The 27,738-nt window shown below is 31.8% G+C and overlaps 2 protein-coding genes across 3 annotated transcripts in view; one reads left to right on the top strand and one right to left on the bottom strand.

Annotated features, from left to right (window-relative positions):
- On the bottom strand, positions 1-10,263 carry LOC111698331 (cytosolic purine 5'-nucleotidase). The gene is made up of 13 exons (XM_023468647.1): positions 10,038-10,263; positions 9,556-9,723; positions 7,746-7,886; positions 6,784-6,871; positions 6,141-6,363; positions 5,696-5,790; positions 4,855-4,954; positions 3,713-3,776; positions 2,607-2,658; positions 2,215-2,295; positions 1,523-1,602; positions 718-779; positions 1-518 (listed from the first exon to the last, which is right to left on the bottom strand). The coding sequence occupies exons 1-13, from the start codon at positions 10,232-10,234 to the stop codon at positions 412-414; spliced, it is 1,458 nt and encodes a 485-aa protein (XP_023324415.1). The 5' UTR covers positions 10,235-10,263; the 3' UTR covers positions 1-411.
- A 3,999-nt stretch (positions 10,264-14,262) lies between these two features.
- Positions 14,263-27,738, top strand: part of LOC111698312 (adhesion G protein-coupled receptor L3) — a 34,139-nt gene continuing 20,663 nt past the window's right edge. Inside the window, exons 1-13 of one of the 2 annotated variants that reach the window (XM_023468622.1) lie at positions 14,263-14,718; positions 15,676-15,725; positions 16,926-16,952; positions 17,261-17,298; positions 18,702-18,748; positions 19,991-20,193; positions 20,722-20,743; positions 21,103-21,235; positions 21,952-22,039; positions 22,989-23,060; positions 23,680-23,767; positions 24,784-24,875; positions 25,939-26,059. In XM_023468622.1, the coding sequence (XP_023324390.1) occupies positions 14,668-14,718; positions 15,676-15,725; positions 16,926-16,952; positions 17,261-17,298; positions 18,702-18,748; positions 19,991-20,193; positions 20,722-20,743; positions 21,103-21,235; positions 21,952-22,039; positions 22,989-23,060; positions 23,680-23,767; positions 24,784-24,875; positions 25,939-26,059 (1,032 nt within the window). In that variant the 5' untranslated portion in view covers positions 14,263-14,667. The remainder of the gene's footprint in view (positions 14,719-15,675; positions 15,726-16,925; positions 16,953-17,260; positions 17,299-18,701; positions 18,749-19,990; positions 20,194-20,721; positions 20,744-21,102; positions 21,236-21,951; positions 22,040-22,988; positions 23,061-23,679; positions 23,768-24,783; positions 24,876-25,938; positions 26,060-27,738) is intronic. The other variant, XM_023468621.1, reaches the window with a different exon arrangement.

Genomic DNA, 27,738 nt, shown 5'->3' on the forward strand with positions numbered 1-27,738 from the left:
AAAAACACAAAATCTAGAGAAATAAATAAAAACTTATCACAATCTTAAAATGTCAATAACCTAACATAAAATTATTTAAATCACAATTCTTATAGAAACTTTCCTCAACGAAATTTGATAAGTTTTTTCTATCAATTAATGTAAGAAAAAACTTGCATAAACTTGCGGTTTCTATGATGAGAGGAGGAGGATGTAGGGGACAATAGATATACATCAGGGAGAATCAAGAGAAAGAAATTCAGGATTCTTTCAATAATTTTATTTCTATGATAACATGATATCATGATATCATGAGGCCAGGTAAATAATGAGGGAGGGACTGTGTCCATGATTTCATGAAGTAGGTTCAGGGTTCTCATGAGGGTTTATGATGGACTGGTTCTATAGTTTCATGAGGAAGGATGTTGGTTCTCATGAGGGTATATGATGGACTGGTTCTATAATTTCATGAGGAAGGACAAGAGGCGGAGGAACAAATCTCTGGTTTAAGCTGTACCTACCAAGGTTCGCTACACTTCCTGAAAAATAAATTTTACTAATTAAAAATTTTTATGAATGGCAATTCGGGAAAAAAATAAAATAGAATTTTGACGAATATAGGAGGGGAGAGGGGGGTTATAGAAGCATACCTGAATTCTTTCTCTTGTAGATATATTTTAACAGAAATAATTTTACAACTTCCAGGAATTAATAAAATTATTAGTAATTATATTTTACCTGTATATAAATCAGCCCAGGCTAACATCTGGAATCCAAAGTAGGTTAATCTACTCCCAGACCTAATAATATAAAATCAATCTACTCCCAGACCTAACAATATAAAATCAATCTACTCCCAGACCTAATAATATAAAATCAATCTACTCGCAGACCTAACCATATAAAATCAATCTACTCCCAGACCTAACCATTTAAAATCAATCTACTCCCAGACCTTACAATATAAAATCAATCTACTCCCAGACCTAACAATTTAAAATCAATCAACTCCCAGACCTAACAATATCAAATCAATCATCTTAGTCTTCGTTCATTCTTTTTACTTTTACAATTTCACAAAAATTTTGCAACTGCCGATGTCTAAACCGATGAGTTGAGGTGCTTATATATAGTTAAATTTTTACATGATACACCTGTAAAATGATTTTCTTTTGGCAAGATTAAAATGAGTTTAACTACAGGGTTCCAAGAAACATGATGATTAAAATAAATAATGACAAAACTCACATCAAAATGTGGTGTATCTACCTTTATAGTTATAGATAAATATATGAATAGAAGAGTAGATGAATAGATAAATAGATAAATAGATAAAAAAGATAAATAGATAAATAGATCAATAGATAAATAGATAAATAGATAAATAGATAAATAGATTAATAGATAAATAGATAAATAGATAAATAGATAAATAATAAATAGATAAAAAGATAAATAGATAAATAGATAAATAGATAAATAGATAAATAGAAAAATAAATAAATAGATAAATAGATAATTAGATAAATAGATAAATAGATACCTAAAAAGGGAACCGGATTCGCTAAAAGCTGTGTCAAAGCGTTGAATACAATCAGAAACCTTTATCCTTACATCCTCCAGCTGCATATAACGTTTATTTTATTTATTCAAATATAATGTTGAACTTAAAAATTTAAGAATGTTCAACGATGAAGTGACATGTGGGCCTTAAACCATAAATATTTTTTTCTGATCGATGAATGAGATATCCATAAAATAAGGTAAATTACATGTTTTCAATCGTGATTTCTGTATGAAACAAAAATCCGAAGACATCACCGGCCGAAAGAAATTTTTCGGACATGACCTCTTTAAATGGAGGTTTACTTAAAAATACGTTTACAGTCCCTTTAAATGCTGTGTGTACACACTGTATTAAGTTAAATCTCAATGTTTGCTGATTTATTGGTAGGACTTTGGGACCTCAGACCTTCTCAAGCTTTCTTTTTTTAGAGTAAAAAGAAACTTTTTTGAATGCACATAAGGATTTAAAACAATATTATCCTTATTAAAATCTCTACAAAAGAACAAGTTGTATTTTAAAGTATTAAAGATTTTAAATTCAAATGAAATGGACTTTCCAATTGAAACTATTAAGCCTATTTTCTTTATCTGTGTTATTGGCTTACCAATACTGAAAGACAACTTTTTGGGTCCCAATGAAAATTTAGATTTTTGTAAATAAACATTTTCCTCCGGAACATCTTCTTTAAGGATGGATTCAAGATGATGAAGCTCTTTCAAGATATTTCTTTCATTCTGAATTACTGTCCCCTAGATGAAGAAATAATTTACTGTCTGGACTGCAGTTTTGATTCCTTGGTCGGAACACAATGTATAATTTAACCCCTAAAATTTTTTTTAGATTTAATAAAACATTAAAAAATAAAATTAACAATTCATCCTATTTTAAATGTCAGTTTCATCCTCATGCAAGATGTTTTAAAATCAAAAATGAATTTCCCTGCTAAACTTGTAAAATTTATATTTATTTTTAAAATATCAAGTATAACTTAAACTAACTTTTTGAACAATTTTTAGTATAAAAAATACAAAATTATATTTACAAACATTAGTTGTATTACCTCATACACTAACTCCGGGACTACAAGAAGAGTTCTCCAGTCGCATTCCTTCCTGAAAACAATTTTTTTTGCTTTTTTCTAATCGGCCAAGGGGTTCCTGAGTTATGATCGGACATACAAACAAAAACAAACAGACACAGAAAGATTAATACTTTGTACTTATGGATTAAAGTGCACGGCGGCGGCGCGCGTTGCCAGAGGATGTTAAAGAATAACGCGTTTGAAAAATTTTGAATTAAAAAAGAAATTAGCTAATTTGGTCAAGCTGTTTGGCCAGGTATAGCTAACTTATCGATATATATTGATGAGCGAAAAGCTTTATTATATATACTTACGGAAGAGCTCGTGTTGCCCGTGGAATTTTAAAAACACTTTGGGGTAAAGAAAAAATGTTTAAATCTCGATTTTCGAATTTTAAAAAAAAAATAGAGCAACCATGAGTTTTCTAAAAATAGTTCAGCTGTTTGGCCGGCTTTAAGGGTTGAATCGTACAACTTACCAGACATAAGAAAGACAGAAATCTATTGATGGCTAGAATATGCGATTTTTTTCTACAGTGCCTTCTATTGTCAACTTGAGTACACGATCAATTAGCTCACGTATATATCTAGGGATATTTAAGGATCCATTCGATTTGAAATACAAAATTTTCAAAAATAGATTAGCTCCATAATTTTTATGTTTCATGTTTAAAGTTAGAACATTTGTGAAATTTAACTTCTGAAAGGGTATTATATGCAACAATTGACGGTCATAAAACTCGCTGTTGAACATGCCGTTACCCCTGCTACTGACCTTATAGCTAGCTAGCTGACCTAGTTCGTAAATTTGTACAGTTTAAACCAATAAACTGTGGAATAGGAAGAAGACATTAAAGTAATAATTAAGTGTATTGGATGTTGTTACAAAACAAATATGTTTACTATAAATAACTTATTAATTCAATTGGTCTGTTTATACTGCTCCGTTACTATATACCATGTTTATTGCACTATTTAAAGTCATAACAAGAGTCTTTACGTCATTTTTATATTCTAGAGTTTTCTGGTTCTCACTGTGCGTAAATATTTGGATGAAAACAGTATTTTTAATTTAAAATTTTTAACCTGCATTTGACAACATCGGCATAGAGGTGGTCTCCACAGTAGATTATTTCAGGTTCAAGTACTCCTAAGATAAAATAGATTATTTCAGGTTCAAGTTCTCTTTGGATGTAGATTATTTCAAGTTCAAGTACTCCTTACTTCTTACTTATTAAAAACTAGCGCTAAAACTCTGGTTCATTTGAAGTAATGTATCAATTCGTATAAAACAGCTATAGACATATATGTACAAGTTGTTAAAGTATACATACAGACTTAAGACGGTAAAACGGGATAGGACGCCAAATGAATCAGGGGATATTAATGTGAATTAGGGTTTAAAAAAGCATAAGAAAGTGAGTAAGGTAAATCAAAGTCCAAGGCATTGCGACACTTTAAAGTCAACTCAGTCTTGAAACTTTTGAAACTGCTCATAGCAGTCTGGATCTATGTGTGACTAAATTGGTATAAATGTTTTGATCAGTTTTTAAACATTATTTTTTTGGCTTTAAGGTGACTACACAAAATATCCAAGGACTCAACATTCTTAAGGTTGTATGCACTACAAGTTTCATATGATAAAATTATGCAAAATATTAATTCTAAAGGATAAAAACCTTAACAAAGCAAAACCAAACGTTCGTTATCAAAAAGATTTGAAAACAAATTCTGGCTTATATCTTCGGTCGAAGTTTTCAACAGTGTAATAAAAGCAAACTTTAAGAGCATACAACTTTTCTTAAAATGTTGTTAAGTTTCTTAAAAGCTAGAGAGAACAGTACTCAGCACTAATAATGACAATTTATGCACCATGGTCGAGATTTGAGGCGGGATGTTTTATATTATTTATAGCATCCTGGATTAATTTGAAAGATTTTTTTCTTAAAATTTTTTTTCCACAATCCATATATAACATTAAATAGACAACTAAAATAAATGATATGATTCAAAAACACATTTATAATATTTATTTTATCCTAATTTTCCTAAAAATATCAGTTTGGTATTTCCATTCTAATGTTATTAAAATCTTTATATATAATATTGGACTATTAAATTGTTAATTTGGTTCAAAAATACACAACAATATTCTGAAAATGCTAACTATTTAAAAACACATATATTTGTCTTTTTAAAGTATAAAAAAGTGAATCAATATTTCTCACCCAGCATGTTTGTAAAAGTTGTATGATCTCCTCCCGAGTAAACCAACCCTCCTGGATTAGAGTCTAATGCAACGGAATCTACTGGAATCTTCTCCAGGGTCTGTAATCAGCAATACTTGATACTTTCACAAGATAAAATTTATGAATTTAGCTTTTGCCACAAACTCTTATTTTCTAATCCCAACCTGATATTTGTAATCAGATGGTGCAAACATTTGATATGTTTCCAGACCTCTCATTTTTAATATAAAATCAAATGGTCAATATTTAAAATACCATATTTTTTACCATCAGATTGTAAAGATATTGTGGTCAATTTGTTTCAAGGCAAGATTTTTCACAAGTGTTTTATTTAACCAAAGTTTCCTAACTCTACAGTAAGAATTTAAAAACTCTAAAATAGGAAGACGACTTTTAAGCTTCAGTTATGACATAAAAAAGTCCAATGAACACATGAAACCACTCGTGTATGCCGAGTCCATTAGCGCCTGATCCAATCAGGGTTCAGTCATGTGTTTCTTGTCTATTCTGAACCAATATAGAAATAGTATGGCGGTAACATCTATCTTTCTATCTATTTCATTATCTAATCAGATTTATGAATCCTTCAATCAGCGTTATCAGTAAATGGAAATATTTACTTCTACTGAAACTATGATGAGACATAGATATTGTAATACGACACATTTCACTAACAGTAACAACTGAGAAACAACTGATTTTAAAAGTTAAATCTATTTGCATTGAAAAAAAACATGAATTACGCCTAAGTAATGCTTTAATGTCGTCTTTCAATTCCCCAGTTGTCTAATTCTCACTTTAATACCCCAATACTAACCACCTTTTTATCCACTCTAAGAAGAGGAGTTCCAGAGCTAAAGAACCGAGGTTTCTGACCATCAACGATAACTAGATCAAACCAAGACATCCATTCATCTGAAAATAGAAAACTTATTATCGAAAATCCCATTATTTAAAAAAGATCGTAATTATCAATATTAGACCAATGTGAGAACAGTCGAAACTTGATCTCGATACTTGATCTTGATACTTGATCTCGATATCCACTGTGTGGGCACTTTTAATTTGAGGCTCAATGTTTAATCTCTTTATTTCAGTTATTCCTCCCGCAATTTGCTTTCCTTAAACCCCTGACTGCATGTACGATTACCATGCGGGAATTCGAATAAAAGATTTAACTAATCTGCAGATTTACAAAAGTTTAAGCTTTGATCTCTATATCCACTGTCCCATGATACAAGAGTTTCCACCCAAGAAAAACTAACCTTCATCTGAGTTTTCATCATTTAACAGATATTTCATTATAATCTGCGTGTACCACCAATCACTGTTGGTTAATAAAAATGATTTCTTCCCGCCATCTTTGATATTTCTAAGCATGCGCAGCAAACAGCTGTTCTTCTTCACATAGCGGGGCAAATCTGCAACTGTCAGTTTCTTGAGTTCCATAGAATCCATGTGAACATAATCAATCGTCTCTCTACAATCCTGAAAATGGAAATTATAGTTAAACAAAAAGGAATTAAGTCTTTGCAACAAACGTAGATTAATCTCTATATTTTTGCAATCCAATAGTGTAGACCTTAGATGTTTCAAACTATAAATTGTGTAAGATCAAATAATTTCAAGTTTGAAATTTAACAGGTTTTAACCATCTGGTTGCCAAGAAATAAGGATTAGAAAATTAGACTTAATGACTCAATTTCTGATTAATTTATTTAACAAAAACAAAATTTTTTATGATATTTTATAACTGAGTGTTGTTTTCGTGTGAAAAAACAATTTAACCAAAGGGCCTCTTATTGTAGCTTAAATATAACCTACTTCATTGCAAATTGCAATGAAATGTTGATGCATTCTGATTTTTTTTATAAACGTGAATAATCCCTTTAAAGAAAATATCCCTACCTGGAATAAGGCTTTAAAGGTTAAGGTTTTCTTTCCTTTTCCCCCTGACAGAATCCACCCATTCTCAGTGTGAACAATGTTCTCCTCACTAAATACGAAATAAGTAATATTCAATCAGAGTTGGAAACTTCTGTGCCATGGATACTCATGATCCGGCCCGATCGTTTGGTCTCGATATCCACTGTAAGCACTTTTGATTTGAGACTCTAAGCTTTCGAGTCTCTTTATTTATGATATCCATGCAGGGGTAATATTACCATGCGGGATATCGAATAAAGATTAAAGTAACCTGCAGATTAAAAAAAGATCCGTATTAAAAGGGTTTCCAGCTCAGAAGGCATTAATTTTGAACGTTTTTATCTGCTGCATTTGAGAATAACCGAGGCGCCATGTTGAAGCAAGTAATTTTCAAAGCTTCTTTGAGGTTAAAATAGCATACTAGTTTTTATCTTTTTTCATACTTTTCCATAAAATTGTAATTCCTTTATAAATACCGCTAATGTAGAAACCTTTTTAGGCAGATTCATGTTAAAGGGAGTGTTTGCGAAAAATGAATTGGGGTGTTGGCTGATCCCGAATTGAAATCGATATCGATCGCTTATATTTTACTTAGACTACGCCATCAGAGGTATAAATTTCCATTGGTTCTAATTTATTTGAATGTAAAGGAATTGAGTTTTTGCCACAAACTGAAATCTTCTCATTCCAATAGCTTTGCAACCTTATGGTGCAAATCTTTGATATTTCAAACTAAGATTATCTGTAAGTATTAATAGTTTGAAATAGCTAAGGTCTACGATATTGGGTTACAAAGATATAGAGATTAGAAAATCAGAGTTTGTGGCAAAAACTCAACTCCTTTACATCCCTCAGCATGTAAAATCTCAGAATTCCTGTTTGCTGTGAAAAAAAATACCGGGAATTGGGTACTTTATAAGCCCTGAATACACATGTCTATTTACCTGTCTATGAAGTCGATGATACTGGCCAGCAGGTGGGTTTCAGCCAGGTTAAACAGAGTGTTCATGATAAATATTCTATCCTTGTCATTTCTCTGAATTTCATGAGGATATTTAGCTCGTATCTCAGCCCTCTCAAGTTTTCTAAAAAAAATTTTTTCTCATTTTGCAGTTTTGTTTTATTACGCGGGTTGTATTTCTTGAATATTTCAACCAACATTTTATCATTTCTTTAAAAAAGTTTTTCTTTGTTTTTAAACTAAAGAAATGTGTCTATAAAAGCTCTGCCCGGAGTTCCTCGCGTTGATATGCATGTAAACCATTTAACATTAACGTAAAAAATATTGAGGTTGAAATGACTTAAACTGTTGACATAATTCAAAGAAATAGATTGAACTCCTAATATATTAAACTATATCCCTCCATTCAAAAATTTCTGACTGACAAATGACTAGCTTGGGAACCTGACTGTGCCTGGGGTTCTCTCTATAAAAGTCAACCCACTCAACTGAGAATTCTAAACCAAGCTAAGAACATTACCAAGTTATACTTTATTTGCAAGGTTACCCACAAAGGATGAGACCTCAGAGACGACGGAATCAATAATGTCCGTTTCCTTACAATGATTCCCTGTTAAATTAAACTTGTTTATTTCTTTGCAAAATCATTAATTGATCCATAACAGACTTTAATCAAGGTAGAAAACTTAATACATCCGTGACATTGTCGTGTTTAAAGAGTTTCAGGTCGTCTTTATAGTCTCATCCTTTGTGGGGAACCCTTTATATACACTCTGTATATATATACAAGTATTGATATATGTTTACCTGAATCCGTGAATACAGACAAGTATAGATATATGTTTACAATAGTTATATGTTACCTGAATCCATGAATACAGACAAGCAGCGTTTCGGATCCGGATCCGGATCCGGTCGGATCCGTATCATTTGGTCGGATCCGGATCCGGATCCGTATCAGGAAACGTTGATATGGATCAGGGTAGTGCCAAAAATTAACCAAAACCATGGAATAAATAAATAAATAAATCCGGAACCGGATCAAGGCCGACGTGTTGGACGCCCTTCTCCTGCTCAAGGCTAACAGCGACTATCTCTTCAGGAAGTGATTGATCGGCCTGTCCAAAGGATTACTCCAAAAAGTCTATATTTTTTTTGTTACATTTCGGAATATATAATAAATATAGTTTATAAATTATAACCTTGCATAACATTTAATAGGGAAAATCCGATTCACAGAATCAAAAGTTACCTCGGATCCAGATCCGGATCCGGATCCGTATCAGAGTCAGAATCCGGATCCATCATCACGGATGCGGATCCGCGGATCCGGATCCGGATCCGCATCAAAATGATACGGATCCGAAACACTGCAGACAAGTATAGATATATGTTTACCTGAATCCATGAATACAGACAAGTATAGTTATATGTTACCTGAATCCATGAATACAGACAAGTATAGATATATGTTTACCTGAATCCGTAAGTACAGACAAGTATAGATATATGTCTGAATCCGTGAATACAGACAAGTATAGATATATGTTTACCTGAATCCGTGAATGCAGACAAGTATAGATATATGTTTACCTGAATACGTGAATACAGACAAGTATAGATATATGTTTACCTGAATCCGTGAATGCAGACAAGTATAGATATATGTTTACCTGACTCCATCAAATACAGACAAGTATGATATATGTTTACCTGAATCCATGAAGACAGACAAGTATAGATATATGTTTACCTGAATCCATGAAGACAGACAAGTATAGATATATGTTTACCTGAATCCGTGAATACAGACAAGTATCTGTCCCAGCTCATCAACTTTAACAAGATTTCCCAACTCTTTATCAAACCATAAACCCCGGACCGGGAATCCAGGATTGTATTCCAGGTTCAGGATTCCCTCCGGGTACCCGACCATCTTTACTAAATGGGTCTTGGCCACCCTGGAGCAATGATTATATTATTCATCCTTTGAAAAATACTTTTGAGAGTTTTAGCTCTTTTTCTTTACATTATTATACATCTTTATATTATTATTATTATTATTATTAATAATAATAATATTTTCATGATTATTATTATTATCACCAATATCATTATTAACAATTTAATTCATTTTTGTTATAATTGTTAATAATTTTAATATTATGACAATCAGTATTTTGATTATCATTAGTATTTCAATTATTGTCAGTATTTCAATTATCATTATCATTATAAATATTGTTTTTAATAAATGATGAAGAATTCTATATTCCTAAATGCAAGTTCATCATATTCTGGAGAAATATACTCGCAAAGAGTGTAGTCCATATCAAACCCAAAACATTTTATATTTCCCAGATTTAGAACTTTATTCGCGTAGATCCGATCCGTTTGAGGAACTGGTTCTGAACTTCGCGCATTTTCTAAGATAAATTCTGGAACATCGTCTTTGTCATTTCTTTGGCTCATTTTGGCACTTTTTCTGAAATATTGTTTTGTAAGAAAGGATATGGGGACTTTTGTTTTTACATAATCAAGATCCAATTTTTTGTTCCACTTTCTCCTGGCCCAATTTCTCACATACTTCTGAATTGCGACATTCCTTCTCAATAAATTAAATCCTTTATTATCTAATAAAGAAAGAAGAATATGTATAGACATTGTATTTAATATTTGTTTTTCGGGCATTAATAATGTATGAATATATATAAAGTATAGTAATTTTGTTTTTCTGTTTGTACGTCCGATCAAAACTCAGAAACTACTGGACCGATTTGCTTCAAATTGTGTTGGGTAATTCTTTAGAATCTAGGACATTCTTAACTTGGATTCTCCAGGCAAAGCTGGGTTCCCAAGATAGACATATAAAAAATTGAAAACGCTGCTGAAATCTAAAAAAGTTTAAAAAGATATTATAAATATTATAAGGAAGTGCGCCTGTATATCAATAACTGCAAGAAATACAAAACTTTTTATCAGAAATAATTCTTATCTTTCGGCTCTTTACATCTTAAACAATTAACAAGAATATAAATTATTTGTACTTTTTTATCGACCCAGGGTGATGCCACTGTGTTCTCGCCACATATTCGAATTTTCTATAAACCTTATATCTTTGCAACCTGATTGTGTAATCCTCTAATATTTTAAACTTGGACTATTTGATCTAACAGATTTAAAGTTTCAAACAACAAAGTTTTTTTACGTGGGGTTGCGAAAATATAGGGATTAAACTAACTTTTAGAATTGCTTCATTAAACCGACATTTTCTTTTGAAACGTTTAATCTTTGAGTGGAATTTGAGCAACAAAATCAGAATTTATACTGAGGTTTAGTTCCTATTTAAAAAAAGATGCAGAACAAAAACAAACCTAAATAGATGACACGAAAATATTAATTTAATATCAAAACGAACTTAAAGGGACTGAAATTAAAGGAAAATGAAAGGGAGTATAGGTTTTATCCTATACTCCCTTTAATTTTTCCTTTACAGTCCCTATAATCTAAATTATTACATACTGACTTAGTATATAAAGATGATAACCAACATGCTCAATATGTTCCGTGATCAGTGTTTAATGTTCAGTGTTCATCTTGAAATAATAAACCATGAATATATACCTTGGACTAACCTGGGCGAGATTTGTTTGAATTCAATGGCGTCAAGGTGAATATTTCAACAATCTTTAAACTTACAATAGATCTATTTTTATACATTTCAGTTAAAACAAAAAAAAAGACAAAAAGTATAAAAGAGAAAAAAACGAACAATTTATGTTTAATTGGTCAAATTGTGACCAAACAGTTTAATATGCCTGACTAGGGGATTTGGTAAACGTTAAAAAATCATATCTGTTTTAGGAAAATATTCTCCTCCCCTCCATATCTGTTTTAGGAAAATATTCTCCTCCCCCTCCATATCTGTGTTAGGAAAATATTCTCCTCCCCCTCCATATCTGTTTTAGGAAAATATTCTCCTCCCCCTCCATATCTGTTTTAGGAAAATATTCTCCTCCCCCTCCATATCTGTTTTAGGAAAATATAGTACTCCCCCCTCCCCCTCCATTTCTTCTCATTGCTGTTGCCTGTAAGCTCTGCAATGTGTAGAGGTCTAAACCCCCTCCATATCTGTTTTAGGAGAATATAGTACTCCCCCCTCCCCCTCCATTTCTTCTCATTGCTGTTGCCTGTAAGCTCTGCAATGTGTAGAGGTCTAATAATCACTAAAAAATTATATTTGAAACGTACTCTGTCTCTGATATTATCGTGATCAAAACAAATGTTTCACTAAAATAGACTGTTCAAGTGTTCGTCTAGTCTTATACAGGAAAAACTGAACGTTTCAACAATTTAAGACTGAGAGGATGTGTGGGGGGTGGAGGGGGGGGGGTTAAGCAATAACTTTTTGCACCTTTCTTTAAAACAAAGATTATGAAGAAAGTCAAACTTTTTAATACATTTCTTTCTTTAGTTCATTTTTTGTTTTTCATTAGCATAGTTTGAAGGAATCGACAATATTTCAATAGTTCTGCGTTTAAACATAAGTTTCATTAAAGACGACATTTGGAACTTGACCCGCCAATAGTTTCAGAAGTATAATGATGGAAGAAATTAAATTGATTTAGTATATTAGATTTTTAACTCATTGTTCCAAATGAGTTAACTTTAAGTGGTATGTGGAGGGTGTCTGTTTGTTTGTCCGATCATAACTCGGAAACCCCTGGACCGAGGTAGTCCATAAGTAATAAATTATTTAATGTAAAAATAAAAAATTCTTAAGTTGAAGAATATAATATTTACTGTTATAGGAACAACAAATTTCTCTCTCTGAATTTTGTTAAATAAATGCATTCTTCCCTAATTTTAGGCTTTAAATGTTTCCGACATGCGTCTAAAGATTTTAAACTCTGAAAAGAAAAATGTTCTATTATTTACTTTTCCTTCATGTGTTGACATAACGAGGATGGGAAGATAAAGATCTAATTTTTCTCAATATTAAATTAAACTTAATTTCACGTACAATTTCATTTTAAATCTTGAAACGAATGCAAAAATATTAAGACGTATAAAACTTTTAGTAGACTCCAAAAATGTTTCAACAAAATTGAGAAAAATCAGCGAAATTTTAGTTCTTCTGGTTTTTTAAATTTCTAAGAAATTATGTAACATTTGAAGGTAAAATTATTCTAATGAAACTTCAACGAAGGACCCTGGCTGGAAATCAGCTAATTTTTCAATTCGTAAAAGGACTTTACGCTGAATTTCAAGTGACCCTTCATGCAAAGACGGCAATGCCTGATTCACAACAGTTTTTTTTTATAAAGCATGAATTAGGTATCAATGTTTATAATTTTGAAAACAAATTATTTTCAATTGTGGTTTCTCTAGAAGTTACTTGCTCATTTCTTTTTCCAGGGAAAGATAATATTTAGACAATTTTAAAACTAAAAACACCGTATCCTTATTGATCAGATAAAGGTTTCAAGGTTACATTTGTAAATGGGATATTGCCATTTTTGCATCAAGGGCCACTTGAAATTTCCCTTACAGTCTTTTAACGTTGGCGAATATCTCAAAAATAACTTTTAAATACTGTTAAATACAATCATGTACGATCTCAATCAATCCAGAGAAAAAACATCTAAAATAAATTTTGAAGTGTATAAAAGTTTGTGGTATACAAAATCGCCTATTCTTCAGGGAGATAAATTATTCTAGTTTCATCTAATATCTATGATACAAGATAAAAGTAAATAAAGATATTCTCTAGAAAGCAAATAACAGTAAAATAAATTTCTAAATATTTTACTTTTTATCACTGACAAGTGACAGATCAAAGATATGCGGTTCCCTAAGTCATCCAGCAAACATAAGTCATTTTTGTAAAACTTAAAAATGATTTTTTGCTTTCTAAATTTTACATTTTTCTCAATCCTAATTTCAACAGTCAGGACAAGCACAACAACGAGAAAAGTCCATGCATTTCAAAATTATATCAAGGTAATCATTAATTTTACTTCTTCATTTTATTTCATGTCACATTTTGTTTGTTCTCTTGTTTCGCAGATACATGGTTGTTCATAGGATTATTGTTGTAAAAGTAGTTTGATATCTTCGTAAACCATACATTACAAACTTAAACGTGATCTTGGTGTAAAATTGAGGAGGTTGGATGTTAAACCCAAATAGGTTGTCAAGTACAATATATGGCAACACAAAATGCGTAAACTTTCAGTACAGGTGTATTTACGTCAACTCAAATTCTGTGTCTGAAAAAACTATAAATAAAAGTGATAATGTAATACTAAAGTGCTAATCTTTTAGTGAAATCAGTGCAGTTTTATAAATTCTTTCATTTCTGTTTTTACACTTCATCATTTAACGTTCTTTTAACTAAATAACAGGGTTGAAACTGATTTACTCCGTAGCCCTTTAACATTGTAATTGGAAAGTGTAACGTTTAAACATATTTCAGAAATCTATTTGGTTAAACCTATACAAAAAAATGTATGATGGTGTATAGCTGTAGGACACGCACTTCTTTTCTAGTGCTTGAATTTCTCGAAATAATGTTTCCAGCAATCATATTTGCACTTTTATTCAAATCAACATAACTATCAAACTAACTTTCTCTTTTGAAGATCTCGTCAGAATGGAAGGTGTAAAAAAATAAATTATGGAAAAAAACAGATAACGTTTCTGGAGTTTATATTCATGCAAGAAAAAAATGATAACTGAAATGAAGAAAAAAACTTTAAGTGAATTATTTGTCTGAAAGCTGTATTTACGCCTCGTGTCATCAATATTTTTTCATCCGTCCGTCCGGACAGATAAGACAAGACAAGAGGATGCCTGCTCTGTACTCAGTATCAATAAAATGCAAGCTCAAGTGAACCAAGAAAATGATTAAACTATTCAAGTTGATATTTTTTGGCAGCTGTCTATTGTTAATGGTAAAATTCGATTTTTTTAAAATTGGGATTTCATGAAAACCTTTTATTCGATAAAAACTGTTGAAAGTGTTTTCTTTAAATGATAAGTCTTCAATGACGACCTAAAACACATTCACCATACCATACCATACCATACCATACCATACCATACCATACCATACCATACCATACCATACCATACCATACCATACCATACCATACCATACCATACCATACCACCACATTACCGGCCTTAAAAACTTTGTTCTACTCAAGAATTAATAAAATATTTATCTTTGTCTCTTTTAAAATTCATCATTTTAAATTTTTTTTCAAAAGTGACTTGCGCATTTCTTCTGCGAGAAACGATGGAGAAAATATCCCAATTAAATACTTTTTAAAGCTAGAAATATCTTCTAAATTTTTTAACAGATAAAGTTTTTTGGAGGGTTTCTTCAAATTACGTCTACAGTTCCTTTAAACCTTAACATCTCAAGCTTTAAATAGATCTCCTGCATAATATTTTAAAAATTGTATAAATGCAGCATACCTTGAACACAAGAAAAAACTAAAAACATGATTTATTTCTCAAAGATGGTTACAAGCAGAGAAACCGTTGATTTTTTTCTCTCACAAATATAAGAAAAAATAACTTGCATCCAACTCTAATTTTCTCATCTTTGTATCTTTGCAACATGATGTGGACATTTGATATTTCAAACCGTGTATTCTGTTAGATCTAGTATGAAATATCAAAAGTTATACATAATCAGGTTAAACTTGTATTGGAATTTTAAAAAAAGAATTAGAGACAAGAAATGAGTTCCTTTACCAGCAGTTTAACCCCCCCCCCCCACTTTATTAAATCATGTTAGCACCTTCAGTTTTAATGGGATTTTGGGAACTGTCTACTTTGAAAAGTGTACAATGGCTGAATTTTCTTTTTTGAGATTTAACTTTTTACTTGTTGCTGTGCAGGTCAGCTGCAGTTCAGGGGATTCAGAATTCAAGGATTATGTTTGTTTAAGGTAAAATTTACATGCACAGGGTTGATTTAAGGCCCATGCCAGGTTGAATTTCTTTGACGGCGGAAAGGAATTGAGTTTTTGCCATAAACTCACATTTTCTTATCCTTATATCTTTGATATTTCAGACTTAGACTAATTGATCCAAAGAGATTCATAGTTAGAAACATCAAAAGTCTACGACATCGTCTTCTAAAAATCCGGGATTAGAAAATCTGAGTTTTTGGAAAAAAACTCAATTCCTTTGCTACAGAGTTAGAATTAAATATATTGTGATTCAAGTGTTAAACATCAAAATCAATGTTAAATCCTAAAATTCTATAAAATTATTAATGGTTCTACCCTTTAAATTATAAAATGTATTTGTTAAGGGGTAAAACGCAAATAAATGTTTTTAACCTCTCCAATATCGTCTTCCTTTAAAATAATCAAACAATTTATATTTTTTCACTGTCTTTAATGTGTTTTTTTCATTCAAAATACATTAACAAACATTGGCAAGTGTCGTAACACTGCTGATGATGTCTTAACATTGTGTTGAAGTGGAAAGGAAGATGAGCGACGCGGTCGGACAATGATTCAGCCTACTTTATAATGTTGCATCAATATCCAAGACAGGGTTGACTTTGAAGTGTCGTAAAACGTTGGGCTTTGATTTTACTGCTCCAATTTAACTCACTTATGCTTTATCGTAGTCCTAAACATACATTTTAATACTATAAAGCACTTTTTTTATTTATAAAATACACGTGAATTTAATGGTTCTGTCCATATTCCAGAAAGCTATGACTTTCGATCATATATGTTTTAAATAAAAAGTATTTAACAAACAAATCCGTAACTTTAAAGATTGTCAAAATATAAACCAAAACGAGTATGATTTCAAATTGAAGAAACCGAATGCCTCTAATTCTGGTTAGTCGGGGGTGAATAGTAATTGGCAAAATTCATGTTAACTTTTTCATGAGAGCTTGCAAACCTTTAAATCTCAGTGCAACACGTACCCCGGTTCAACTTCTTTCGGTTCAGCTAATTCTTGCTATTCATTAATTCCTACCTCATCAAAGTTTACATAGAATTTGAATAAATCAATTTACCCATACTCTTTATCCCCTAAAGCGACCTATGGAAAATCAAATCAAAAAGAAATGTTAGTTTATGCATTTCATAATTTTCTATCGTTTTAATTCACATTTTGTTTAGTGAACGTGGTGTGCATCTTCTTGCTTGGTTAGTATAGAAAAATATAATAATATTTATTTGTAAATAATCTAAATAACAAATTTCTTCGTTCATATGGGATAAAACAATGTCTTTTACTCACAATGAAACCAATACAACTGATGAAAATGAAGACGTCTTTTAAACTCAAGATGGGATTCTGAATAGTTCAATAAACATAAAACAAAGCAGTACACTGCACTGATCCATTGTATTGAATAAGCTAATTGGAATATTAGATTTACATAAGGTTACTAACATTTCGGCTTCCTATTCCACAGTCTTATAGGTCTCACTGTATATCTATATATTTTTAGGCACACAAAGTATCATATTATTACAACTAATAATACAGGTTGAGATGCATCTTTAAATTTTAATCCATTGGTTTTTTTCTTTCATCAAAGTCAATGTTGAAATGTAAGCGTTATTGCAAGTGACCCATGCAGATATGACAATGACCGATTCGCAGGGGCGTTCGTAGGGGGGGGGGCGATCGCCCCGACCCCCGTTACGAGTGCCCCCCTGAGGGCAGGGGGCACTCATGTGGGGGCTCTTTTAAAATTACATCTGCTTGCATTTCCTTCCTCAGGCAATCTACATTCTACATTGCATTTCATTGCACTCACCCAAACTAAAAGATTAAGAAAAGAAATAAAATATATTTTGATTTCTTGGTTCAGAAACGATGGAGAAATGAAGGTTTCAAAGGTACATCGGACATGCCACTCTTTACATGGAAGGCCACTTGAAATTACGCATGTATTCCATTAAAGTATAATTACATAGTATAGAAAAAAATACTTTAAAATCTCACGTTTGCCCTTAACTAAAAAAGTTTCATTATAAAAAGCTTTAATCAATACTGCCTTCAGTGTAAATATATATTTGATATCATAATTTACAATACAATATGTATCAATCCTATGAAAATATAGATATTTTTTTAGAAACTTTTCTATCTATATTTTTCATCCCTTGAAGCTCACACCATAGTATTAAGAGGGATTGCATGATTTTGTGCCCCCTCCCCCTTGGAAACATTGTGCCCCCCCCCTACACAAATGCTCTCGTACGCTCCTGCCGATTCACAGCGGTACCCTCGAAAACTTTAAACTTTTATCTGATCAGTAATTTGATATTTTTCTCGGTTTAATTTAAATAATTCAAAAAAAAATCAGTTTTCAAAGTTACAAACATAGATATCTAATTCATACTTGTTCAAACAGAGGTTTGAAGAATACCGTTTTAAATCGGGCATTTCCATATTTGCAAGGAGGGTGGCATAAAGTTGAGCTTATAGTACAGGGTGTCTCAATAAACATGGGAATTCAGTGACGAATGACTGCATGCGGTTGTATAAACTGCAGTATACAAACAGAGTAAACTTGTCCGTCTTCACTGTTCATCTTTACAGTATTTTACCCTTTTCATAAAATAAACTCTAGCAGACATAATAATACTATAGCTTTTGAAATTACAATGCTAATTCATAACAAAGACGATATCAAATTCGTCACTGAATTCCCATGTTTTTTGGGACACCCTGTACCTTACAGACATTGCATAATATCGTCTTATTTTTATCTGCTTTTGTAACAAAAAGCAAAGAAGAATTTTTTCTGGGAATTATGTAAGATTTTACAAATTAATAATCCGATACCATCTAATCCGTTATCTAAATATCTATCATCCAATTATTCTGTTAGATAAACAGATAAAAATTTGTTCGAAAAATTAAAAGATGGTTTCTGAAAGATGTTTCTGATGTTCACACTAAGAAAGAATGCCTACAGAAATGTCAGGTATTAAGTATAATATATAACACAAGCTAGGAAATCAAGATTTGACTGAAGAGATAAACAATTTTTCAAACTAAAAAATTCCCGTGGTTCTAACGAGTTCCCAAATCAATATTGAAGATAAATCGAAATCGGTCATGAGGTTGATAAATTAGGATCGGATTTATCTACAAAAAAAAAAACAGAGCTGGGACCTTTAGATTGGATAACCTTTAATCCCAACTACTTAATCCGAATATCCACTGAGGAAACTTTAAATTTTGGTCCTTAATCCACTCTTTTTCTCTCTCTTTGGATATTCGTACATTAAATTGTTTTCTCCAATGAGAGTGCAGGAATATAGTTCATAAATTGCATTGACCAATGACTGCCTTGAAAAATAAATTCTATCCCATGAGAGAAATCCGCAATTTCTAACAAATAAAGAATTTCTTGTCGGCCATTTTGTAAATTTATCGGCAAAGAAAAATATTTAAAAATACGTTTGAGATTCTTTTTAAACCAATTTTGTATTATAATAAATAAATGTGTGAGAAATTAAATGAAGGCCCTTCCAGTCAAGAAAACCAACAAATCTGGCGTTCCTACAGGGTGTCCCACGAAACATGACAGTTGGTGAATAGTTTAGAATGTCTTCTTCCAGAATTTGTTAAGTTGTTTGATATCAATTAGACAATAATACAAATATTGCGTGGGAGTCATGTTCTAGTAAAATTGGTTTCAAAGTAAAATATGTTTCAGAAAAAGATTATTTAACGAAATAAACTGCAAAAAGTCTTTAAAATCTAATAAAGTATATGAAAGACGACTTTCATAACTCTTTACCAACTGTCATGTTTCGTGGGACACCCTGTAGGATCAAATTTGTTGATCTAAATATTTAATCTCGAGACTAACATAATCTCGAGATTAGCAAAAAGAGAGGATCAAGTATTAAGCCTGATATCCACCATTCTAAAGTTCCCAGCTCAGATACCCAAACAGAAAGGAATACCGTATTTATAATATATATAGCTAGATACTTATAGCTTAGGAACCCACTTGGCCTGGAAATTATTTTTTCAATATAGAATTCAACCTACACATAACTTTGAATTGTTAAACCATTCCCGTTGTACTACCGAGTTACCAAATCTAAAATTGATTCAAATAGGTCGATGGGTTCCCGAGTTATGATCGAATGTCCAAATGGACAAAAAAAACCGAGATTACTACTTAATATATATATATAATTATATTACATAGGACGATGCATTTGCTGCATACTATGACATTAGTGGAGAGGATTCAAGTGATGAAAGCTCTGAAGACAAGCAGCATTGTTTTTGTTTCCGGATGAAGAAAGGAAATGAGGCTGAAATGTTTCCTGCGCGTATAGTTGATTATTCAGAAACTGTATTTAATGATGATTTAGATGAGATCACGTGTAACAATTCTTTCAGTTTAAGGTAATTGGTAATTTAAGGGACTGTCCCCGGAATTAAAGGTAACTTCTGGTAAAAGAATGTCATAAATGATTCACACCGACTACTGTTTAAACCTACATGGTTACCCCCAAAGGATGAGACTGTCAAGACGACGCAAAACTCTTTAAATCTGACGTTTCCAAGGTTTTCTGTCTTAAACATAATCTGTTTATGGCTAATTTAATGATTCAGCAAAGAGAGAAACAAGATAACAAGAGTTGCTGGAAATCAGAAATATAAGGACACATAGAGTACAAATTCTGAACTGTCGTCTCTGAAGTCAGGTCCTTTTTGGGTAACTCTGTAAATCTTATTTTAAAAAATGTAGATTTCCAGAAAAAGTAAAAATCAACATTGTTATTTGCTAGATACAAGTTTAACGGGTTCATGGTTTGTGAATCGTCAATGGCATTTATCTTCAAAGGGTCATTTGAATTACGCTGACAAGCCTTTTACAAAAAGCATTTTTTGTTGAAAATTTTCAAAAAATTAATATATTTTTATTTTCAGTTGCAAGGTTAACTCAACGCAGGTATTTTGTTATTAATCTAGTATAATAATATAAATCATTGGACTTTTTTTGGGATAGTAGAATTGAAGAGCGCTTCGCAGCCCTTTTTCAGTTTTTGGTTTTAGCTTTGTCTAGGCTCTTTCGGTTCCGCCGCTTTGAATCAAACAAACAAAATCAGACAATTAAGACGTATATATTATGTGAGGTTCTTTCCCAAAGGTACTTTCCCAAGTGGCAACTTCCCAAATGTGCAATTTCCCAAGTCTTTCCTAGCCACACCGCTCGGTCCCTATTGGGAAATCGATCGTTACTTGGGAAAATATCAAAGTTTAAAAATTATTATGAAACACCGAATTTTGAATTAAATGTTAATTTTCTAGAACTGGTGTGTAAACATGGACAAGGCAATCAGCTATAAGATCACGGAGCATGATACATTCCAGTATGAAGAAAATTTTTTCCCAAAATGTTTAAGCGAATCATATATCAAGACTGACAACCTCGAAGAAATAAGTAAGAACTTAAATATTAGCTTTTTTTCGGCGGATCTTTTTTACATTCCGTGTTCATACATTTTGAGATGATGAAAACTTAGCATTTCGAAGATTTTACTGTTATCATCGGCGGATCAACCTTCCCACAAAAAGAAAAAAATAAGTGAAATAATTTTGAAGCAACTATTTTAAATTTTGACTGCCGACCGGCCGTAAACATTCCTTGGGTTCATGTATGTTATCTTAAATATTTTAAGGCATTTTAATTAGTAACAATACAGAATGTCATTCAACCCCAACGCTTTTTAGTTAACAAAAAATTAAGCAGAATTAATGCTGTTGATTTATCCTTTAATAATGCGTTACGCGTGCTTGTGCTAGTGAAAAATGAAACATAGAAAAAATTTGATTTTCCTGAGGCTGAATTAAATTGAATTTAAGCGGCGGCTTAAATTTAAACCGCGGCTCAAATATGGTTGGTTCCACTTAAAAGTGTATTAAATTTTTCAAGATTTAAGCCGACGCTCAATTGAAACCGGTTTTGGGGTTATTTGAGACGCGGCTTAAATTCATTAAATTCGGACACCGGCTTACATTGTTTTGATAAAAATAAAAACTGAAATTAATCAGTCAAACTTTAATGATTGGCGTCATATTTAAAAATTGAAATTTATCTTATACTGATTGCTAAAATTAAAATTTGAAAAATAAATGCTAATGTTAAAAATATGTCAGAGGACAAGGACAAAAATATGACGGTTATACAATGGCGGGTGACGAACTGTGACGAAAATCTGGACTATTCAATACTACAGGGGAACAGGTCCAAAAAAAAAATAAAGTGCTCGACTAAATTTCAAACTAAAATCGGATTCGAATTCTACTATTTTACTTCTATCGATATTGGCTCTACGTAAGTGTAATGAGGAAAAGAGCGGAGATTCTTGTTCAAGTAAATTATATAATTGTTGCATTATTGGCAGCACTCAATTATATTTATCATCGATGTTTTGGACAAAATTGTCAAACAAAATTGTTGTTCAGATTTGAGCATAAAAAAAAATTCTTATAAAAAAATCAAATATATTTTTGAAACGTTAAAAAAATTTCTGCGAAATCAATTTTTTTTAAAATAAATTTTTTGAAAAATTGTTGAAAAAGGTTTGTTTCTATGGTTTTCCAAAGTTTCATAAAAATTTATCTAAAGTTTAACGGAAAAATGTAAGCCAATTATCTGCATTTTTTTATGTTATATCAGTTCTAAGGTTATTATTTGGTAACATTTACTGCAAATTCCATTTCTAAATTTTTGAGGACTTTTTGGTTTCGCGAATTTTTTTCAGTCTTCAAAAATATTTTTTTAAAATCACATTTATTTTTTAATGCCTAAATTAACAACAAACATTTGAAAATGTTGTCCAAAACATCAATAATCGCGGTTTTTTCTAGTCTATGTTTTTAGATAATTCATTCCAATTTCAAGAATTTCTATAACGAAGACGACATTTTCGATCAATTAACCGTTCTCCTCAACTCTCTTCATTAGAGCACTACTGAGCGAGAATCATATTCTTCAACTTCGTAAATTTTCTGCTTTCTTCTTTATAGGAGTAAAATTAGAAGCGATAGTAAAATTAGAATCCCTTTTCATTTTTCATAAAAAAAATTAATGTAAGATTTAAAAAATATAAAAATGAAAAACGTTTTTAATGGATTATTCTAAATATGAAAAGTAACAATGCAAAAATTAAGAGAAAAAAATGCATTTTTAGCACGAATTGTGGTGGCAATAATGTAATAGACCAGTCCTACGGATATGTTCCTGTCCAATCTACATGTGATAGGTAGGAGATAAATAAGGGATCACATCTTGTCAATCGATCAAGCAAATTAATCTCCATCTACGAATCAAATTATTTCCTCTTAGCTTCAAGAGTTTCATGAAAACCAGAACCCTGAGAAATAAGAAAAAAATATGTCCGTTTTGTATTTGGAAAAGGGATGGATTCTGACTTCTTGTATTTCACATTTAAAGAGAAGCCAAGATTGGAAATTTTCTATTTTCAGATTTTTTTTATCTTTTACTCACATTGCTCCAATCATTGCATGACCCGAACCGGTACAGCATAAACTGTATTAAGAAGTCCAGTCCACCAAGTTTTATGAAACAAATGAAACCTGAGCTGAAAACTTTAGAATGGGATGTCCTTAATCTCGATCGGTTAATTAATCTGGAGATTAATAACAAGAGGAAAACAAGCATTATTTAATCTCAAGATTAAGAAAAATAGTGGATCAAGCATTAACCCAGACATCCACCATTAAAAAGTTTCCAGCTCTGGCAATATCTGCAATGAACTAAGATGAACACTGAGTGTCATGAAAATAAAATATATCATTCTTAAAATTAGGAGTTACTTGAAATTACGTCTCACACTCCCTTTAATAATCTGTATTTGATAGGTGCCCTAATCTGTCTCCATATGAAACTGCTACTTGTGGTGAGGAAGAGAATAGATTATACTCAGTTTACTGCTCTCACGCTCTAGAGGTAGAATTTTACAAACAAAGAAATAAATTTAGGAACCTAATTTGATCGCTGAACTGCCTACCACCAGTTCAAATTTGAATCATCGATTCAAATCCTTCCTGAATCTTTAACTTTAAATCGGTGGTTCAAATTTGAATTGGCCGTAGTTGTTTCAGTGACGTAGTTAAATTTAATTAGATTCGGTCCCAGGTCTGCAGTCTGTCACAACAGTAGCGATGGATATACAAACAATGAACAAGACTTAACAAAAATGTTAATAATGTTTTAAAAACTGTATACAAAGCCAAATCAACTTAAACCTTTAAATATGATAACCAACATGATGATTCATATGTTAAAGGGAGTGTTCGCAAAAAATGTAATTGAAGTATATGGAATTTCGAATGTTATCAATTTTTTTTTATCTGTTTTTTAAGTAACGAGGATATTGTAAAAAATAATAGTCACTTAAAGCGGAGAATAAAATTAAATCTAATTAGAGACATCTAGCGTCCGTCTTTTGTTTTACTTTATTCCAACCGCTGATTTCACTGGATTCTGCGCGGTGTGCGACGAATGTTTTTCTTTACAATTTTATCATTATTCAATACCATTCCACTTCAAATACATATATAATACATAGTACATACCCCTTTCATTTTTCGCAAACAACAATGACCATTGACCATGCATTTGTAAGCGCACAGTGCAAAATTTGTATTTGATTGGTCCCCATTAAAAAAAACGTATTTTTTTCTTTTTTTTTCAAACCTATCTACAGTCATATATACATCCAATCAATTAAACACATATTCCTTAAAAAATGTTATGCTTAACCTGTTATATTTTCAGCGGAAAACTAAATCATTAGATTAGATTAAATTACATAAGTACTTAGTGATATCTAATTCTATCAGATTGATATAAAAATCGGCAGATTAAAATGTTCGGTGCGTCGAACTGTTTTTGCTTATTTTCAGTGATTGATAGGAATTTTACCAACACACCACCTGATAGAACAATATTTTAAATCGTAGGATGGGCTTAACTCTCCGTGCACTAAGATGAGCGTAAAACACGCTACGAGTATAAATTCCAACTACATCGAAACCAAACCTCAAGAATATAAGTATATTGTTATTTTATGAATTTTTAACTTTAATGATTTATTTTAATTACGGGATGTGGGCACAAGCTCATGCATACAAATAAAACGACATATCAGTAAACCTATTTCCAGTTTACGTTTACCCCAATGTTTTGCGTTGCTCCGTTCTCTTAAATACTTGACTATGGGTGTACCCTGTAAACCATAGTGAACACTTGCTTTACGCGGGCTCATCTTGCTTCCTATTTTTCCTTATCTTAACTATTGAGTTTGGATAAACGATAATGATTTTTGTTAAAAACATTTGCGTTAAGTTACTAATGGCTTAAAGAAAAATGGAACTTCGGTCACAATTGAGTTGTGTCCTTTTGTCATTTTCTCCGTCAGACATTTTTTTCAAAAAAAAATATTTTCCATTTTTTGTTCCTCTGTCTTTTCTCTTACGTCTATCCTTTTCTTTCATGTTTTGTAAACTCTGGGTTCTCTGGCTCTGTAAGAAAGTTTCTCTCATATTCTCCTTCTAATCTATTTACTTCCTTGTGCTTTCTTTGGATCAGCCTGTGTAAATTTCATGTCCACTTAGTGTCTGCATCCGTAGTCTATTACTTGACAAAAACGCAACACTCCGGCTAGAACGCACTCCCTTCAACCCTCTTGTAAATTACAACTTTGAATTGTATGGAATGAAAGGCAAGACGTCAGTAACTATTAGGAATCAGTTTTACTTATTAACTGACATGTGTTAAAACTATATAATATATACATAAAACAAAATAATTTGCAACAAGTATACTGCAAAGATTTCAAGATATGGTTTACCATTTTAACTTGTTGACTCATGTAATTGTGTTCAATCTTTAATTGAAACAAAAACAAAGTTTTTCCCCTTTTTTCATAAGGAAAGTGAAGCAAAAAATATTTAAAAGCTCATGTGGATTTTTGAAGAAAAAAAAATTTAGAATATTTTTTAGAATGTAAGGATGTACGGGGGGGGGGGAGTTAATTGAGCATTAGAAAAAGGAAAGAAAAACAACCATTAAAAAAGCGGGAAAACTGAATTAAAACTAACTCTGTGTTTCTTTAGCTTCACCTATTTTGGATGTTACACGTTACCAAGTAAAACATTACCCTGGTCTGTTAGGAAGCCAAATAGTAAAAATTGCTTCGAGGAATGCTTGGACACACATAAAACAGCTGAAGAACAGGTATTTCATGTTTTAAGATTTATATCAAAACATTTCGTAAATACCACCATTGTAAAGACCACAAATAGCAAGACTACCAATGGAAAGACCACTTATGTAAAACTATACCTATGGAAAGAACACCTAAGGAAAGACCAACTATGGATTGACGACCTTTGGAAAGACCACTTATGTAAAAACCACCTATGAAAAGACCATCTATGGAAAGACCTTTAATGGAAGGACAAACTATGGAAGGACAAACTATGAAAGGACATACTATGGAAGGGCAAACTATAGAAAAACAAACTTTGTCATAATAAACTATGGAAAGACACACTTTTGGCATAACAAACTATGGAAAGACAAACTATGGAAGGACAAAATTTTAAAGAAAAAACTATGAAAGGACAACCATTAAAAAGATACGCTATGGGAAGACAAACTATGGAATGACAATTTGACAAAGTATGGAAAGACAAACTTTGGAAAGACATACTTTGGAAAGACGTACCATGGAAAGACAAACTAGGGAAAGACATACTTCAGAAATATAAACTAGGTAAAGACATATGTTAGAAAGATGAACTAGTGAAAGACATACTTTGGTAAAATAAACCCGGAAAATACACACTTTTGAAAGATTAATTTTGGAAAGACGTGCTTTGGAAAGATAAACTTTGAAAGAAAAACCTCATGGAAGGAAACGTGTAAAAAGACAAACTATAGAAAGACATTTTATGAGAACAAACTTTGAAAAGACAAACTTTGAAAGAAAAATGTATGGAAAGACAATTTTTGGAAAACAAACTTTAGAAAGACAAAGTATGGGAACACAAACTATAGAAACACAAAGTATGGGAACACAAACTACAGAAACACAAAGTATGGGAACACAAACTATAGAAACACAAAGTATGGGAACACAAACTACAGAAACACAAAGTATGGGAACACAAACTATAAAAACACAAAGTATGGGAACACAAACTACAGAAACACAAAGTATGGGAACACAAACTATAGAAACACAAAGTATGGGAACACAAACTACAGAAAATACAAAGTATGGGAACACAAGCTCTGGAAACACAAAGTATGTAAACACAAACTATAGAAACACAAAGTATGGGAGCACAAACTCTGGAAACACAAAGTATTGGGAACACAAACTTTATAAACACAAAGTATGGGAACACAAACATTGGAAACACAAAGTATGGGAACACAAACTATAGAAACACAAAGTATGGGAACACAAACTACAGAAACACAAACTTTGGAAAGACGTACTATGGAAAGATAAACTAGAAGGAAAACAATTTATGAAAATAAATTATGAAAATTCAAACAAGAATGAACAATTAATGTGCCGGGGTTTGACCCCAGTTTCCTTATTCAGATTGTAGTGTAACCTCCACCCCCTACCTCATCCTAAGAGGTTGGGTAGACCCCCCTCCTCCGCCTTATCTAGATACTCTAGCTTGCCAAACACGATAAGGATGTGTTGATAAGACAGGATCACAGGATATAAAAGGAGACCTAACAAAGAATAAGTTTAGTTGTGCACCAGCTCTCACAAGGAGAGGATGAAGACTTTTGCCAACTCCCCACAGTGGAAGGATGGACAACCTAAGAAGCAGTCAGTCCACAGGAATGGAAACTGCTTGGTTGGATCGGAGCTGTGGGAAAACAACATG

This window comes from Eurytemora carolleeae, unplaced genomic scaffold (genome assembly GCF_000591075.1).
Source record: "Eurytemora carolleeae unplaced genomic scaffold, Eaff_2.0 scaffold206, whole genome shotgun sequence".
NCBI classification, from domain to species: domain Eukaryota; kingdom Metazoa; phylum Arthropoda; class Copepoda; order Calanoida; family Temoridae; genus Eurytemora; species Eurytemora carolleeae.

What these genes read in the sequence shown, in the direction of transcription:
- LOC111698331 (XM_023468647.1), bottom strand. Translation starts at nt 10,234, where the DNA reads ATGAGCCAAAGAAATGACAAAGACGATGTTCCAGAATTTATCTTAGAA. An exon ending in GTCTGTATTCACGGATTCAG is followed by an intron (nt 7,887 to 9,555) that starts GTAAACATATAT and finishes AATTTTTTTTAG; the next exon opens with AAAACTTGAGAGGGCTGAGA. An exon ending in CTGGGCTGATTTATATACAG is followed by an intron (nt 519 to 717) that starts GTAAAATATAAT and finishes TTTATTTTTCAG; the next exon opens with GAAGTGTAGCGAACCTTGGT.